Source organism: Aulonocara stuartgranti, assembly GCF_965226115.1.
Source record: "Aulonocara stuartgranti genome assembly, chromosome: 13".
NCBI lineage: Eukaryota > Metazoa > Chordata > Actinopteri > Cichliformes > Cichlidae > Aulonocara > Aulonocara stuartgranti.
The window spans coordinates 651,947-668,828 of NC_138949.1; the positions used below are offsets into that span (position 1 = coordinate 651,947).

General features: G+C 43.3%; 1 protein-coding gene across 1 annotated transcript in view; it reads right to left on the reverse strand.

Moving 5' to 3' along the window:
- The window catches only part of hnrnpll (heterogeneous nuclear ribonucleoprotein L like), an 80,546-nt gene that overhangs the window by 12,936 nt on the left and 50,728 nt on the right, over window positions 1–16,882 (reverse strand). The window contains exons 8-10 of the mRNA XM_082556864.1: window positions 15,656–15,727; window positions 7,004–7,221; window positions 5,824–5,945 (exon numbers count right to left, since the gene is read on the reverse strand). Coding sequence (XP_082412990.1) covers window positions 5,824–5,945; window positions 7,004–7,221; window positions 15,656–15,727 — 412 coding nt within the window. The remainder of the gene's footprint in view (window positions 1–5,823; window positions 5,946–7,003; window positions 7,222–15,655; window positions 15,728–16,882) is intronic.

The following is a 16,882-nucleotide window of genomic DNA, read 5'->3' on the forward strand; positions in this document are numbered from 1 at the left end:
GCCAAAGATAGCGTAGGCCCCGCTAGCTGTTCCCCGGCAGACCCCAAGCAGCTGGGGAAAGAGGGCGGCTGGGTCACGGTGAGGAAGAAGCAAAGTCCTAAACAGAAGCCCCGGGTACACCACCAACCCGTTCATGTGTCTAACCGTTTTTCCCCACTCGGCGACACACCCGCCGGGGGTCAAACTCTGGTAATTGGCGATTCTGTTCTCAGACATGTGAAGCTAGAGACACCGGCAACCATAGTCAATTGTCTTCCAGGGGCCAGAGCAGGCGACATTGAAGGAAATTTAAAACTGCTGGCTAAGGGTAAACGTAAATTCAGTAAGATCATAATTCACGTCGGCAGTAATGACACCCGGTTACGCCAATCGGAGGTCACTAAAATCAATATTGAATCGGTGTGTAACTTTGCCAAAACAATGTCGGACTCTGTAGTTTTCTCTGGTCCCCTCCCCAATCAGACCAGGAGTGACATGTTTAGCCGCATGTTCTCCTTAAATTGCTGGCTGTCTGAGTGGTGTCCCAGAAACGATGTGGGCTTCATAGATAATTGGCAAACCTTCTGGAGGAGACCTGGTCTTGTTAGGAGAGACGGCATCCATCCCACTTTGGATGGAGCAGCTCTCATTTCTAGAAATATGGACAAATTTATTAAACCCCCCAAAATATGACTATCCAGAGTTGGGACCAGGAAGCAGAGATGCAGTCTTACACGCCTCTCTGCAGCTTCTCTCCTCCTGCTACCCCCCAAAAACCCATCTCCATAGAGACTGTGTCAGCTCCCAAACAGACAAAAAACAAACTAAAAACCAGCAACAAACAACTTAAACATAAACAATTACAAAGAAAGAACAATACAGTATCCACATCTGAACCAAAGAGTAAAACAGTGAAATGTGGATTATTAAATATTAGGTCTCTCTCCTCCAAGTCTCTGTTAGTACATGACTTAATAATTGATCAACAAATCGATTTACTCTGCCTTACAGAAACCTGGTTGCAGCAGGATGATTATGTTAGTTTAAATGAATCAACACCCCCGAGTCATTCTAACTACCAGAAACCTCGAAGCACAGGCCGAGGGGGCGGTGTGGCAGCAAGTTTTCACACCAGCCTATTAATTAATGAAAGACCAAGACAGACTTTTAATTCATTTGAAAGCCTGATGCTTAACATTGTCCACCCCAGCTGTAAAACTCAGAAACCAGTCTTACTTGTTATCATCTATCATCCACCTGGGCCTTACACAGAGTTTCTGTCTGATTTCTCAGACTTTTTATCTGATTTAGTTCTGAGCTCAGATAAAATAATTATTGTGGGTGATTTTAACATCCATGTAGATGCTAAAAATGACAGCCTCAACATGGCATTTAATCTGTTATTAGACTCAATTGGTTTCTCTCAAAATGTAAAAGAACCCACCCACCACTTTAATCACACTCTAGATCTTGTTTTAACATATGCATAGAAACTGAACATTTAACAGTGTTTCCTGAAAACCCTCTCCTGTCTGATCATTTCCTGATAACATTTACATTTACAATAATTGATTACACAGCGGTGGAGAGTAGACTTTATCAAAGTAGATGTCTTTCTGAAAGCGCTGTAACTAAGTTTAAGAATATAATCCACCCACTGTTATCATCTTCAATGCCCTGTACCAACACAGAGCAGAGCAGCTACAGTGGGGCAAAAAAGTATTTAGTCAGCCACCGATTGTGCAAGTTCCCCCACCTAAAATGATGACAGAGGTCAGTAATTTGCACCAGAGGTACACTTCAACTGTGAGAGACAGAATGTGAAAAAAAAAATCCATGAATCCACATGGTAGGATTTGTAAAGAATTTATTGGTAAATCAGGGTGGAAAATAAGTATTTGGTCAATAACAAAAATACAACTCAATACTTTGTAACATAACCTTTGTTGGCAATAACAGAGGTCAAACGTTTACTATAGGTCTTTACCAGGTTTGCACACACAGTAGCTGGTATTTTAGCCCATTCCTCCATGCAGATCTTCTCGAGAGCAGTGATGTTTTGGGGCTGTCGCCGAGCAACACGGACTTTCAACTCCCGCCACAGATTTTCTATGGGGTTGAGGTCTGGAGACTGGCTAGGCCACTCCAGGACTTTCAAATGCTTCTTACGGAGCCACTCCTTTGTTGCCCGGGCGGTGTGTTTTGGATCATTGTCATGTTGGAAGACCCAGCCTCGTTTCATCTTCAAAGTTCTCACTGATGGAAGGAGGTTTTGGCTCAAAATCTCACGATACATGGCCCCATTCATTCTGTCCTTAACACGGATCAGTCGTCCTGTCCCCTTGGCAGAAAAACAGCCCCATAGCATGATGTTTCCACCCCCATGCTTCACAGTAGGTATGGTGTTCTTGGGATGCAACTCAGTATTCTTCTTCCTCCAAACACGACGAGTTGAGTTTATACCAAAAAGTTCTACTTTGGTTTCATCTGACCACATGACATTCTCCCAATCCTCTGCTGTATCATCCATGTGCTCTTTGGCAAACTTCAGACGGGCCTGGACATGCACTGGCTTCAGCAGCGGAACACGTCTGGCACTGCGGGATTTGATTCCCTGCCGTTGTAGTGTGTTACTGATGGTGACCTTTGTTACTTTGGTCCCAGCTCTCTGCAGGTCATTCACCAGGTCCCCCCGTGTGGTTCTGGGATCTTTGCTCACCGTTCTCATGATCATTTTGACCCCACGGGATGAGATCTTGCGTGGAGCCCCAGATCGAGGGAGATTATCAGTGGTCTTGTATGTCTTCCATTTTCTGATGATTGCTCCCACAGTTGATTTTTTCACACCAAGCTGCTTGCCTATTGTAGATTCACTCTTCGCAGTCTGGTGCAGGTCTACAATACTTTTCCTGGTGTCCTTCGAAAGCTCTTTGGTCTTGGCCATGGCGGCGTTTGGAGTCTGACTGTTTGAGGCTGTGGACAGGTGTCTTTTATACAGATGATGAGTTCAAACAGGTGCCATTCATACAGGTAACGAGTGGGGGACAGAAAAGCTTCTTACAGAAGACGTTACAGGTCTGTGAGAGCCAGAGATTTTCCTTGTTTGAGGTGACCAAATACTTATTTTCCACCCTGATTTACGAATAAATTCTTTACAAATCCTACCATGTGGATTCATGGATTTTTTTTCACATTCTGTCTCTCACAGTTGAAGTGTACCTCTGGTGCAAATTACTGACCTCTGTCATCATTTTAGGTGGGGGAACTTGCACAATCGGTGGCTGACTAAATACTTTTTTGCCCCACTGTATCTGAACGCTACTCCAACAGAGGTTGATCATCTTGTTAATAATTTCACCTCCTCACTACGTACGACTCTGGATACTGTAGCTCCTGTGAAAACTAAGGTCTCTAATCAGAAGTACCTGACTCTGTGGTATAATTCTCAAACACGTACCCTAAAGCAGATGACTCGTAATCTGGAGAGGAAATGGCGTGTCACAAATTTAGAGGATCATCATTTAGCCTGGAGAAATAGTTTGCTGCTTTATAAGAAAGCCCTCCGCAAAGCCAGAACATCTTACTATTCATCACTGATTGAAGAAAATAAGAACAACCCCAGGTTTCTCTTCAGCTCTGTAGCCAGGCTGACAAAAAGTCAGAGCTCTTTTGAGCCAACCATCCCTTTAACGTTAACTAGTAATGACTTCATGAACTTCTTCACAAATAAAATTTTTATCATTAGAGAAAAAATTACCAATAATCATCCCACAGATGTAATATTATCTACAGCTACTCTTAGTACCATTGATGTTAAGTTAGACTCTTTTTCTCCAATTGATCTTTCTGAGTTAACTTCAATAATTACTTCCTCCAAACCTTCAACGTGTCTTTTAGACCCCATTCCTACAAAACTGCTCAAAGAAGTCCTGCCATTAATTAATTCTTCGATCTTAAATATGATCAACCTATCTCTAATGATCGGCTATGTACCACAGGCCTTCAAGCTGGCTGTAGTTAAACCTTTACTCAAAAAGCATCTCTAGACCCAGCAGTCTTAGCTAATTATAGGCCAATCTCCAACCTTCCTTTATATCAAACATCCTTGAAAGAGTAGTTGTCAAACAGCTAACAGATCATCTGCAGAGGAATGGTTTATTGAAGAGTTTCAGTCAGGTTTCAGAGCTCATCACAGCACAGAAACAGCTTTAGTGAAGGTTACAAATGATCTTCTTATGGCCTCTGACAGTGGACTCATCTCTGTGCTTGTCCTGCTAGACCTCAGTGCAGCGTTCGATACTGTCGACCATAATATCCTATTAGAGTGATTAGAACATGCTGTAGGTATTACAGGTACTGCACTGCAGTGGTTTGTATCATATCTATCTAATAGACTCCAGTTTGTGCATGTAAATGGAGAGTCCTCTTCACACACTGAGGTTAATTATGGAGTTCCACAGGGTTCAGTGCTAGGACCAATTCTGTTTACATTATACATGCTTCCCTTAGGCAGCATCATTAGAAGACATAGCATACATTTACACTGCTATGCAGATGACACCCAGCTCTATCTGTCCATGAAGCCAGATAACACACACCAATGAGTTAAACTGCAGGAATGTCTTAAAGACATAAAGACCTGGATGGCCGCTAACTTTCTGCTTCTTAATTCAGATCAAACTGAGGTTATTGTACTCGGCCCTGAAAATCTTAGAAATATGGTATCTAAGCAGATTCTTACTCTGGATGGCATTACCTTGGCCTCCAGTAACGCTGTGAGGAACCTTGGAGTCATTTTTGACCAGGACATGTCCTTCAATGCACATATTAAACAAATATGTAAGACTGCTTTCTTCCATTTGCGCAACATCTCTAAAGTTAGAAACATCCTGTCTCAGAGTGACGCTGAAAAACTAGTTCATGCATTTATTACTTCCAGGCTGGACGACTGCAATTCATTATTATCAGGATGTCCAAAAAACTCACTGAAAAGCCTTCAGCTAATCCAAAATGCTGCAGCAAGAGTCCTGACAGGGACTAGAACTTTTTAGAAAGAGAGAGCAGATTTCTCCTGTTTTGGCTTCCCTTCATTGGCTTCCTGTTAAATCCAGAATTGAATTCAAAATCCTGCTCCTCACATACAAGGTCTTAAATAATCAGGCCCCATCTTATCTTAATGACCTTGTAGTACCATATCACCCTATTAGAGCACTTCGCTCTCGCTCTGCAGGCCTACTTGTTGTTCCTAGAGTATTTAAAAGTAGAATGGGAGGGAGAGCCTTCAGTTTTCAGGCCCCTCTTCTTTGGAACCAGCTTCCAGTTTGGATTCAGGAGACAGACACTATCTCTACTTTCAAGATTAGGCTTAAAACTTTCCTTTTTGCTAAAGCATATAGTTAGGGCTGGACCAGGTGACCCTGAATCCTCCCTTAGTTATGCTGCAATAGACGTAGGGATTCCCATGATGCATTGAGTTTTTCCTTTCCAGTCACCTTTCTCGCTCACTATGTATTAACAGACCTCTCTGCATTGAATCATATCTGTTATTAACCTCTGTCTCTCTTCCACAGCATGTCTTTTATCCTGTCTTCCTTCTCTCACCCCAACCAATCACAGCAGATGGCCCCGCCCCTCCCTGAGCCTGGTTCTGCCGGAGGTTTCTTCCTGTTAAAAGGGAGTTTTTCCTTCCCACTGTTGCCAAAGTGCTTGCTCATAGGGGGTCATATGATTGTTGGGTTTTTCTCTGTATCTATGAAGCACCTTGAGGCGACTTATGTTGTGATTTGGCGCTATATAAATAAAATGGAATTGAATTGAATTGAATTAAAGATATGCACATCTTACCAGACATTCAGTCTTTTACCAAACACCTTAATGCTGTTGAGGTGTGTGATGGCCCTGTCCACAGCATACTCATCTCCCATCTCAACCAACGCTGTGCCAGGAACACTCTTCATAAACTTAACCTATAACAAGCACATAGATAACAGCTGTTCTAAAGAGGTACCATACATTGTGAAAGCCGTGTACATGCTTTACTGATGTAAACATTCTTTCATGTTAACCATTAGAAGACACAGTGTACATTAGAGGACATTTGGAAGGCTATCTAAAGTCAGGATATTTTACACTTGTGCTTTTTTGTGACATCAGGTAGTAATTTGCACAATCCACATTGGAGAATATAGCTATTCTGACTGTGTCATGAAATCAACATACTCTATGAGAACACTGAATGGGTTTGATGTTTGGGGAAGTTCTCTAAGTGTTACAGGAGCAGCAGAATCTATTCGTTATTTTGTTATAAGGTAGCGATGAGCAGATATGGAAATATTATTAACCCTCTCAAGGCAGGCGTTGCCGATTTGCAACAGTTAAAAATTAACAACCTGATTACCCCACATACATATTTTATGAGTTTTTTTTAGAAGTACCACTGCAGGACTTGGTTGTGCATTAGCAACAAAAAGTTTAATTTGAGCCTGAGAGGGTTAAAGTGCTGGGAGTAATTTATGGCATACCGAAAGTGAACAGGAGGAGGCAGATAATTAAACCCTAAAGTTAAAATTTCAATTGTATGAGAAAACAATGTAAACAATCTCTGATATCACATTAAAAAAGGAGAATCAGACCTATGTTTGGTTTGGTTTGGTTTGCAGGGGTACATCACATGTCCTGACATTAAACAGAATTCAATGACACACAAGCACATGAGTGACAACAAGAAAACGGATAGTACATTTCTAAATAATGCAGTAGGTGTTGATGTACAGAGGTCTAATCCCATTCAATATACTGTCATTTACTTGTGAGTAGGACTGAAGGGCCAGGATATGATAGACACACACACAATTTCTGAGTTTGCTTCCACTGGAATCTTTTTATTGTTTTTACTAGCTTTTCCCTTCCAGCACAATTTCTACAACCTAATTATTAATTAATTGTTAATAAAATTAACAGCTGTTGCCGTGTTTCTACAAAAACACGCCAAAGACACATGAAGAATACACAAACAAACACTTACCTTCTCAATGTTGCCGTAGAGGCAGAAGAGGTTGAAGATGCGGGTGCAGTTCATCTTGGATGGATGGAGGCCACTTACCATGGCAACAGAACTGGGGGCATGGCCAGAGTATGACGAGGATGACTGCGGCAGTGGATAAGACACCATGTCTGGAACGTCCAATGAAGTGAGCTTGTACCTGCTGTTGCCGGGCAGTGGCAGCAGGGGACATGGTGGACCTGGGAAGGCACACATCAAAACAGTCGCTGTCTTGCAAGAACAATGAAAGCCTGTCTGCACCAATCCAATTCTGAACCACTTCATGCGCCACAGGTGAATAAGTGAGCGCACACTCACAGCCAACATGTCATTGGCATGGAAGCTCTTTACTGTGAGTGATGAATCAAAGTACGCCAAAGTAAACTGTGGGGTGACCACCACAACGACAAATGTATCAACAAAACTAATCAGACACTTAAATCACCCCCAACCAAGCAGCAACATAGGAAGACAACTGAAAATGAGAAAAGGATTGATGCCCTGTTATGACTTTGGATGACGTGCCCTAGTTTTGAGATGTGTCATCATCTCTGGATCAGTGTTGGCTTAGGCTAGTGATGGTGATGTGGGAATGTCAGCCTGCTACATCAGATACAGGTATGCCTCTACAAGTGTGCACCCTCTGTTTGGCTGCCTTTTCCTTAGCTGTAGCCTGGATCTGTTAGGATGCCTGGGTCGTTGACCCAGAGTTTTGAGTTTATTATGTTACTTATCATTTCTAGTCTTTGGTTTCTTTGTTGGAGTTCTGTCTTATGGTTTATGTCTCTGTGTTCTCTAGTTGCTGTCTCTCTGTGTCCAGTCAGAGTCTGTGTCTATAGTTCAGTCTGTGTTATGTTTCCTGTTTTACTTTGAAAATCCGTGTCTCATGTAAATGTGTCTGGTTTTGCTTCCTTTGTCTCGTTAGGCCTGATTTGCCCCAGCTGTGTTTCCCTCCTGTTGTCCATTCCCTGATTGCTCTGTGTGTATTTAAGCCCTGTGTTTCAGTTTGTCATTGTCGTGATCTACTGTTATCTTGCTGTGTGGTTTGTCTGTGTAGGTGTATTTTGTATTCTTAATTTTTGTTACCCTTTTGAGTTCAGCATTAAAGCTGTTTTGAGTTACTTTCTGTCTCCGGAGTCTGCACTTTGGGTCCTTCTCCTGCCTGCACACAGCCATTTCATAACAGGATCTTGTTATAAAAGCAGTGAATGTATAAAAAGATCCAACATCTGCAGATGAAAGTTTCGGCCTGCCTCAGCATTGCAAAACCTCCAGCTTCCAACATCAGCATAAAGAAGAGGAAGCCACTCTCATTGCTTAGTAATGACAACAACATTGTCACCCTTCAGACAGACATGTGTAGGTGCAAGGAAAGACTATCATGAAAAGATTTTGTCACTGCTCAGTGACAAAAATACTTATGAGCCCAGGTCTCAGAAGAGGGTGATTGATTGTCTTAACCAGGAAGAACAGGGCGATGCTATTGACTGGACCTCATACCAAATGCTTTATCCTGGGGATGCTACACCAAGGCTGTATGGTTTACTGAAGACATAAACATAGTGCACCTTTAAGACCAATTGTCTGTATGATCAACTCTGTCCTCCATTGGAGGTAGTTCATAAGAGATTACAAGATGACCCTGACCTCAGCAAGAGGATCACTTTCAGCACCAACTACTGTAAGTACTACACCCAGAAACATGGGTGTGCCATGGGTTCCCAAGTTTCACCAATTGTGGCCAACTTATACATGGAAAAAGTCCAAAAGAAGCTTTTGTATCCTACCCTGGAACACCACAAAGTCACTGATTTTCAGCTATGTGGATGACACCTGGGTGAAAATCAAATCTCAGGACGTTCCACATTTAACGGATTACATTAACTCGGTGGACCAACAAATCAACTTCACCAGGGAGGATATGAAAAGTGGGAGGCTAGCCTTCTTAGACTGCGAGATTTCCATCAGTAATGGGGGACATCTAAAAGCTGACGTGTACCGTAAACCTGCACATACGGATCAGTATCTAAGGTTTGACTCGCATCATCCACTGGAGCACAAACTGGGTGTCATCAGGACGAGCAAACACCATTCCCACTGACACAGCGGCCAGGGAGGCAGAAGAACATCACATCAAGAAGGCCCAGAGGATGTGGTTATCCCAGCTGGACTTTTGTCAAAGCGGGGAAAACTCCTAAAGAAAGCTCCAGGCGATCCAGGAGAGAAGGACAACCGCTGCCTAAGCGAAAACCTTTAGTAATCTCGTTTGTCAGAAGTATCGGAACAGCTGAGGTGCATGTTCTCTAAACACTGTATCTCTGTGGCTTTCAAAGGATACATCTTTCACCATCTTACAATGCTGTGATTGCAGCCATTCCCTAACTCTCTGTGAATGGTACTCATGGCCATTGATCAGTTGCCCATTTTGCCAATGACAATTTACAAAATAATAACCATGAAACTGACCTTGCGGCCTATTGTTAGTCGGTGGTGCTAGTGTCTGTCATTATGCAAATGTACCGTTGGGGAAACCTGCAGTCAGCTGAGACTGAAGAAGTCACTTGAACTTTCTCCCACTGAAAACGCTACATAGAGATGAAGAGAATAGACTTTTGGGGATTTCCTTACCTGGATGACTGAGCATGCATCAAGATATTTACTTGGACATTTTCCTACTAACTGCTCTACTGTAGTTCTGGCAGCACTAAGTGCTTGGAGGGACTTCTTGTTTGGAGAGCGCTCGTATTTAGCTTTTGGAGCTCAGTTTACTTAGAAAACAAGAGTAATTGTGCTGGACCTGGCTTCAAACCAATCACTGTTCTTAGAGGTCTTCGTCCCAAAGGTAGCAAAGGCTATTCTGTTTTCTGAGTTGTGCTGTTGGGCTACAGACAGAGCTTTTGTAAGTTTGGGGGGATCTTGGCAAATTCATCTACTACTACTGCATCTGGGAATCGATGCAACCTCAACTTGCAACACACTGGTAAGTGGTCAGTGGCCAGCTATGTTCTTTGTCCTTGAAAGTACAGTGGGGCAAAAAAGTATTTAGTCAGCCACCGATTGTGCAAGTTCCCCCACTTAAAATGATGACAGAGGTCAGTAATTTGCACCAGAGGTACACTTCAACTGTGAGAGACAGAATGTGAAAAAAAAATCCATGAATCCACATGGTAGGATTTGTAAAGAATTTATTCGTAAAGGAGGAGTTGGCCGTCCGACTGCGGTCTGGAGTGTGGAGCCTTCCTGCTGCTGCGGAGTCGGGGCGGTCTGCCTCCCCCCACCGCAGGGAAAAGGGAAACACCACCTGGGTCTGGGTGCAGTTCCCCCCTCCAGGGGCGGGGGCACCTAGACCCGGTTTGTAGAGTACGCTTGGGGAGTGTGATCGTGTGTACAACGTCTCTTTATGTCTGTCTCCACGTTGGTTGAGTGTGGAGTAAGTGCATATGAGAGCATGAGGGTGGGAATGGATGTTTGTATCTGTGTGTGCCTGTATGTCTGTGTCTATATGTCAGGTTGGGTGTCAGGCGCCACCTCTCTGGGGACATCTCAGGCCCTCCAAGGTTTGGAGGCCTATCTCCCCCTACCACCACTTCCCCTGCCAGTGGCGGACCCCCTCAGACATCGGTGCGTTGGTGGTTCTTTGTGTCCGGGGATGGGCGTCCAGGTACACACCGGCTCACTCCTTGGCGGCCGCTTATCGGGGCCTGGAGCCTGGGGCTCGCTCGGGCCACTTCGGAGGTGGGGTGCCCCCGGCCTCTCGGCCTGGGGCTCGGTCACTCAGGCGCAGCTGGCTGCCGGCGGAGCTCACGGGCGCGTCACTGCAACTCCCCCTGGCTTCTGCTCCGCGGCTGCTGAGTGAGCCCTCATCTGGGACTCTCCTCAGCTCTTTCCGGGACAGTGGCGCAGCTGCCCCTCTGTTGGTCTTCCTTGGTCTCTTGTGTTCTGGGGGCCTCTGGATGTCTGGAGTTTTGATCTCCTCCATACCTGCTTCATGCCCTGGAGGACGGGGCTGTGGCCCCCCCACACCCTCTAGCAGATTATTACATGAAGGAACCTTTTAAAAAAACAAAAAACAAGCGCGTCCATGCTCACAGGTGTACACACGGGTGATCACACCCACAAACTACACCCTTTTTGGCTCCTACCTCAAAGCACACTGTGTTCTGTTGATCTTATGTGCTGCACAATAATGTTTAACATTTAGTATTTACTGTCATATTCCCATATATCATTGTGATGTTGTTTATTCTATTACTCTTGTTCTCTTCTGCTTGCTTTCTTTTTTCTTTCTCAGCAGGTGATCCAGGTGATTGATATATGCATTTTTTTTTCTCTGCCCGTTCTGTTGGTTTTTGTCTTTTGCCCTTCTCCCCTGTCCCTCTTCTCAGCTGTTTCTCTTTCCCTCTTTCTTTCTCCCCTTCTTTCCCCCAGTCAAGTCTGTCCCGTATTCAGTAAGTGAAAATAAAATAAACAATAAAAGGTGAATCAAATGGACCATTACGGCAAGGCTGGGATGGTCAGTTTGGTAAAGTAAATCCGTTGGGCATCTTTCTTTGCCTTTAGACAACAATTCTGATGCAAAAGAGCCAAACGGGACAGGCAAAAAAAAAAAAAATAATAATAATAATAATAATGTTGGTGGCGTCAGTTACACAATGGACCCAGAGCCAGCGCAACGTGCCAGCAGTGCACAGGCAGGAATGCATTTCTAACTTGGAAATTCCAACACCACTTCACATTTAAAGAAGAAAGGGATGAAGGGCGAAATCTGACCGTGCGAACTCTCTTTGCCAGCAACCAAGCTGCTCTCAGCGTCAAAAGACTCCAACCTAAAGAAACATCTGGAATTTCTTTTTTAAAAACTACGTTAGCCTACTGCAACTAACTTGTTTTAGTTGTGATAGCTGCCTGGGTTATGTACCACTTAAGTATCTTTGATGTACTATTGCTGTGTGATTTATTACTATTACTGAAGGCTACTCACCACTGAGCTAACATTGTTAGCTGCCGTTAGCTTAGGTCTACCTAGAAAAGAGCTGAGGAGAGCCATGGATGGGCGTCACCTAGCAGCCACTGTGCAGAAGCCACAGAGGGCTGTAGCGACGAGCCTGCAGGCTCCACCGAGTCTCGGGCCCAGAAACCCAAAGGCCATCCACACCCCAGACGGGGCCCGACAGACCATGGAGTCTGGGAGTGAGCCACTACATACCTCAGCACCCAGCCCTGGACACCAAGAACCAGCCACCAGCGGGTGGGGGCACCAGCCACTGAAAGGGAGTGTGGTGAGGGGAAATATGTTCTGAGATAGGTGGAGTATAAGACCCAACCTGACATATAGACACAAACATGCATTCCCACCCTCATCCAACATAGAGACACACAGAACTGTATGTAGTACACATGCTCACACTCCTCATACAAACACTATACTCCCGGGTCCAGGCACCAGCATCCCCGGAGTGGCAATCCACCCCCAGACCCAGAAGATGGTGAAGAAAACTGAAGGCTCTGCTTCCATTCTACAGGGTGAGCCATTTATATGGATACACCGTAATAAAATGGGAATGGTTGGTGATATTAAAGTCCTGTTTGTGGCACATTAGTATATGTGAGGGGGCAAACTCCTCAAGATGGGTGGTGACCATGGTGGCCATTTAGAAGTCGGCCATCTTGGATACAACTTTTGTTTTTTCAATAGGAAGAGGACCATGTGACACATCACACTTGTTGGTAATGTCACAAGAAAAACAATGGTGTGCTTGGTTTCAACGTAACTTTATTCTTTCATGAGTTATTTACAAGTTTCTCTTTGTTCACAGCCATTGACATGTCGAAGAGGTTAACACGTGAGGAGTGAAATCATGTTGATATCTGGTGAACGCAGTAACCGGGTCATTGCAGCAGATTTCAATGCAAGACACCCTACGAGACCACCCATCTCCCATGCTACAGTTAGCAAACTGCTTGCTAAGTTTCGTGAAACTGGTTCAGTGTTGGATTTGCCAAAATGTGGACGTAAGAAAACTGTCACTACTGAAGAAACATCAGTGGCTATCCTCGCTTCATTCAGCAAGAGCCCACAGCGTAGCACTCGCCGCATGTCACTGGAGAGCGGCATTAGTCGAACATCCCTTCGGCGGATATTAGCTACTCACAAATGGCACCCTTACAAACTCCAGCTACTGCAGCATCTCAGTGAGGATGACCCAGATCGGTGCACAGAATTTGCAGAATGGGCAAAACAAAAATTGGAACAGGACCCTCAGTTCACGCAGAAGATTTTGTTCAGTGATGAGGCAAACTTTTATGTGAATGGTGAAGTTAACAAACAAAACCACCACTATTGGTCTGACACTAACCCACATTGGATGGATCCCTCCAAGACTGTTGGAACAACAAAAGTGATGGTTTGGTGTGGTATATGGGGCACAACGATAGTGGGTCCATTCTTCATCAATGGAAACCTCAAGGCCACTGGATATTTGAAATTGCTACATGATGATGTGTTTCCCTCTTTATGCACTGAAGCTGGCACGTTCCCTGAGTTTTTCCAGCAAGATGGTGCACCACCACATTATGGGTGCCAGGTCCAAGCATTCCTAGATGAACAGTTTCCTGGAAAGTGGATTGGTCGTCGTGGGCCAGTTGAATGGCCCCCAAGGTCTCCCGATCTGACCCCCTTAGACTTTTATCTTTGGGGTCATCTGAAGGCAATTGTCTATGGTGTGAAGATACGAGATGTGCAGCACCTGAAACTACGGATACTGGATCCCTGTGCTGGCATTTCTCCTGCGGTGTTGCTATCAGTGTGTAAAGAGTGGGAGAAGAGGGTTGCATTGACAATCCAACACAATGGGCAGCACATTGAACACATTTTATAAGTGGTCAGAAACTTGTAAATAACTCATGAAAGAATAAAGTTACATTGAAACCAAGCACACCATTGTTTTTCTTGTGACATTACCAATAAGTTTGATATGTCACATGGCCCTCTTCCTATTGAAAAAACAAAAGTTGTATCCAAGATGGCCGACTTCTGAATGGCCACCATGGTCACCACCCATCTTGAGGAGTTTGCCCCCTCACATATACTAATGTGCCACAAACAGGACTTTAGTATCACCAACCATTCCCATTTTATTACGGTGTATCCATATAAATGGACCACCCTGTACTTTTACACAGTGTTGGGCGAGTTACCTTGAAAAAGTAATTAATTATAGTTACTAGTTACTTCTCCACAAAAGTAACTAAGTTAGAAACTGAGTTACAAGATTCTAAAAGTAATTAATTACTTGAAAAGTAACTATTGCGTTACTTTAAAAAAATGTTTAACCCTCTGGGGTTGTTTTTGCTCATAAGCAGAGTGTTGCTGCGCTGTCCTTAGACCGTAAACAATATTTTTATATATTTTATTTATTGTTTACTCTATTTAATTTGTAAAATATGTGTACACACACACACACACACACACGTAGAAAAATATTTAGTATACACATCCAGAAATGCATATACTATTATATATTGTACATATATTTATTAGTTTCAGATGTAGCCATTCTTGTATTTTGCTTGTTTACATTATTGTATTTTGCACAACTCTGTTGCTTGTGAAGCTCGCACACAAGAATTTCACTCACATGTGCTGTACCAATGTACCTGCACATGTGATGTGACAATAAAAGTGATTTGATTTGATTTGATTTGATAAACGTGACGAAACTATTGAGGAACAAACACGCGTATATATTGTTTATCATGACTCTGGTTTTACGAGGCCTATCAACACAATTTATAAACTGGTATATGTCACCTTGTTGCTTTGTCTTTAAGTGGTCATGTTATTGGCTTACCACCACTACTTTATTCTTCCTCAGTCAAACAGCAGCACTCATGCGATCGTTTTGCCCCCTTAGCTCCAGGTTTTGTGCCTGATTATTTAAGACCTTGTATGTGAGGAGCAGGATTTTGAATTCTGGATTTAACAGGAAGCCAAAACAGGAGAAATCTGCTCTCTCTTTCTAGTCCCTGTCAGGACTCTTGCTGCAGCATTTTGGATCAGCTGAAGGCTTTTCAGGGAGTTTTTAGGACATCCTGACAATAATGAATTACAGTCGTCCAGCCTGGAAGTAATAAATGCATGAACAAGTTTTTCAGCGTCACTCTGAGACAGGATATTTCTAACTTTATATATGTATATAAGAATATATTATGGCTTTACGGGATTTGTAAATCATCACATTCTGGGGTTTCTTTTGGGGTTTTTTTTTAACATTTTACTCAGTGTTCCAACTTTTTTAGCCCCGTGGATGTATCGACATAGTGGGAGTTCAAAACAGGTAGATTTCGAAGCATCAAAGAGAGAAACCAGGTCACTGTTGCCATGTGCTTTGCCTTCACAACAGTCGAAAGGAAGAAGTCATTGTAAACACAAAAAGCTGTCTTCAGCAGAACCAGGTCAGACACCTGGCAGATGACGGAAAGACAAAACATCAACTACGAGAGAAAGAAGGCAAAGAGTTAACCGAGTGTCTTTTTTTTGCCATCAAATGAGTTTTTATTTTCTATTTAATTGTGATTATTCCTGTCTTTGTACTGTGCATTGTGTCTTCATGCTTGTGAAAAATCCTTACTTACCATAACCATTATCACTGTAGGAAGATGGGTGTTCGCCTAAAATGGCCTGTCTCTGTCTTCCCTTTCCACGGTCTGAAATACATACAAATACAGATAACACAAACCAATTATGTGAATGCGAGAAGATTTCACATATACTGATTTAAATGACATTAAAGAACACTTGGAAAGTGTTTCATTCATTCACTGCCTCGTTAGAGATCTGTTAGTACCAATCAAATGGTCCATTAAGGCCGAATGCTTGAACGGGCTGGGTCTGACTGTCTGACTGAGCCTATGTTTGGCAGTGCTTATGTGCTCCCAGATCTCAGCGATTAACTTGATGATTAAGTCTTAATGTGTGACAAATAAATAATACTCTACTTCATTATACTGTTTGACAGACAGTCACAAAGTAAAAAAACACAACCAGAAGACAAGAGAAAGTGTCCTCCACTAATCAGAAGGCTGACAGTTCAGTTCCCAGCTCCAAACAAGCAAGTTAATCCTAAAAACGGAAATACAGGAGGTTAACAACAAGGTGGAAACCATCTAAAAGAGTTTCAGCTGAAACCCAAATAAATGCACCAGAATGATGAAAATAGTAAAGAATTCAAAAGAAATGGAAAGTGTACCACAACATCTATCAGACATGGTGGAAGGCAGCAATGAATGACTGCCCGTGGAACAGGGTCGCCGGCGTTTATTGATGATGTGTCTGCTGGTAAAAGTCTGAATTGTATGGTGCTAGATTCTCTGCTCAGGTTCAGTCAAATGGATCTACACAGCGCTTCACAGTACAAATGGATCCTGCCAAAGAAACCCAAGAGTGTCTCAAAGCAAAGAGGTGGGAAACCTTTCAGTGGTCAAGACCTGATCTCCACCCGACAGAGCATGCTTTTCAGTTACTGAAGGAAAAGAGACCAACAAAGAAGAAGCAGCTGAAGTTGGCTGCTTCAAAGGCCTCGCGGAGCGTCTACAGGGAGGAGACAGTGTTTTGGATTCTTGACTATATCTTTAAAAATCAGAGCCAGTTATTAACAGTGCTACATTTAAAATGATGCAATGTTGCAATTTTGAGTTTGATCAATCACGACTCACATCTGGAGCATTCATGAAACAGTTCAGCTGAACGCTCTTTTAAAGCAGGATTTACAGTTTGACAAAAAGGCCTCCGTTTCTTCCAGTGTTCATATTCCTGCAGAAACATCACAGAGGAAATCTGTTTCCTCCATCTATGTTTATTGT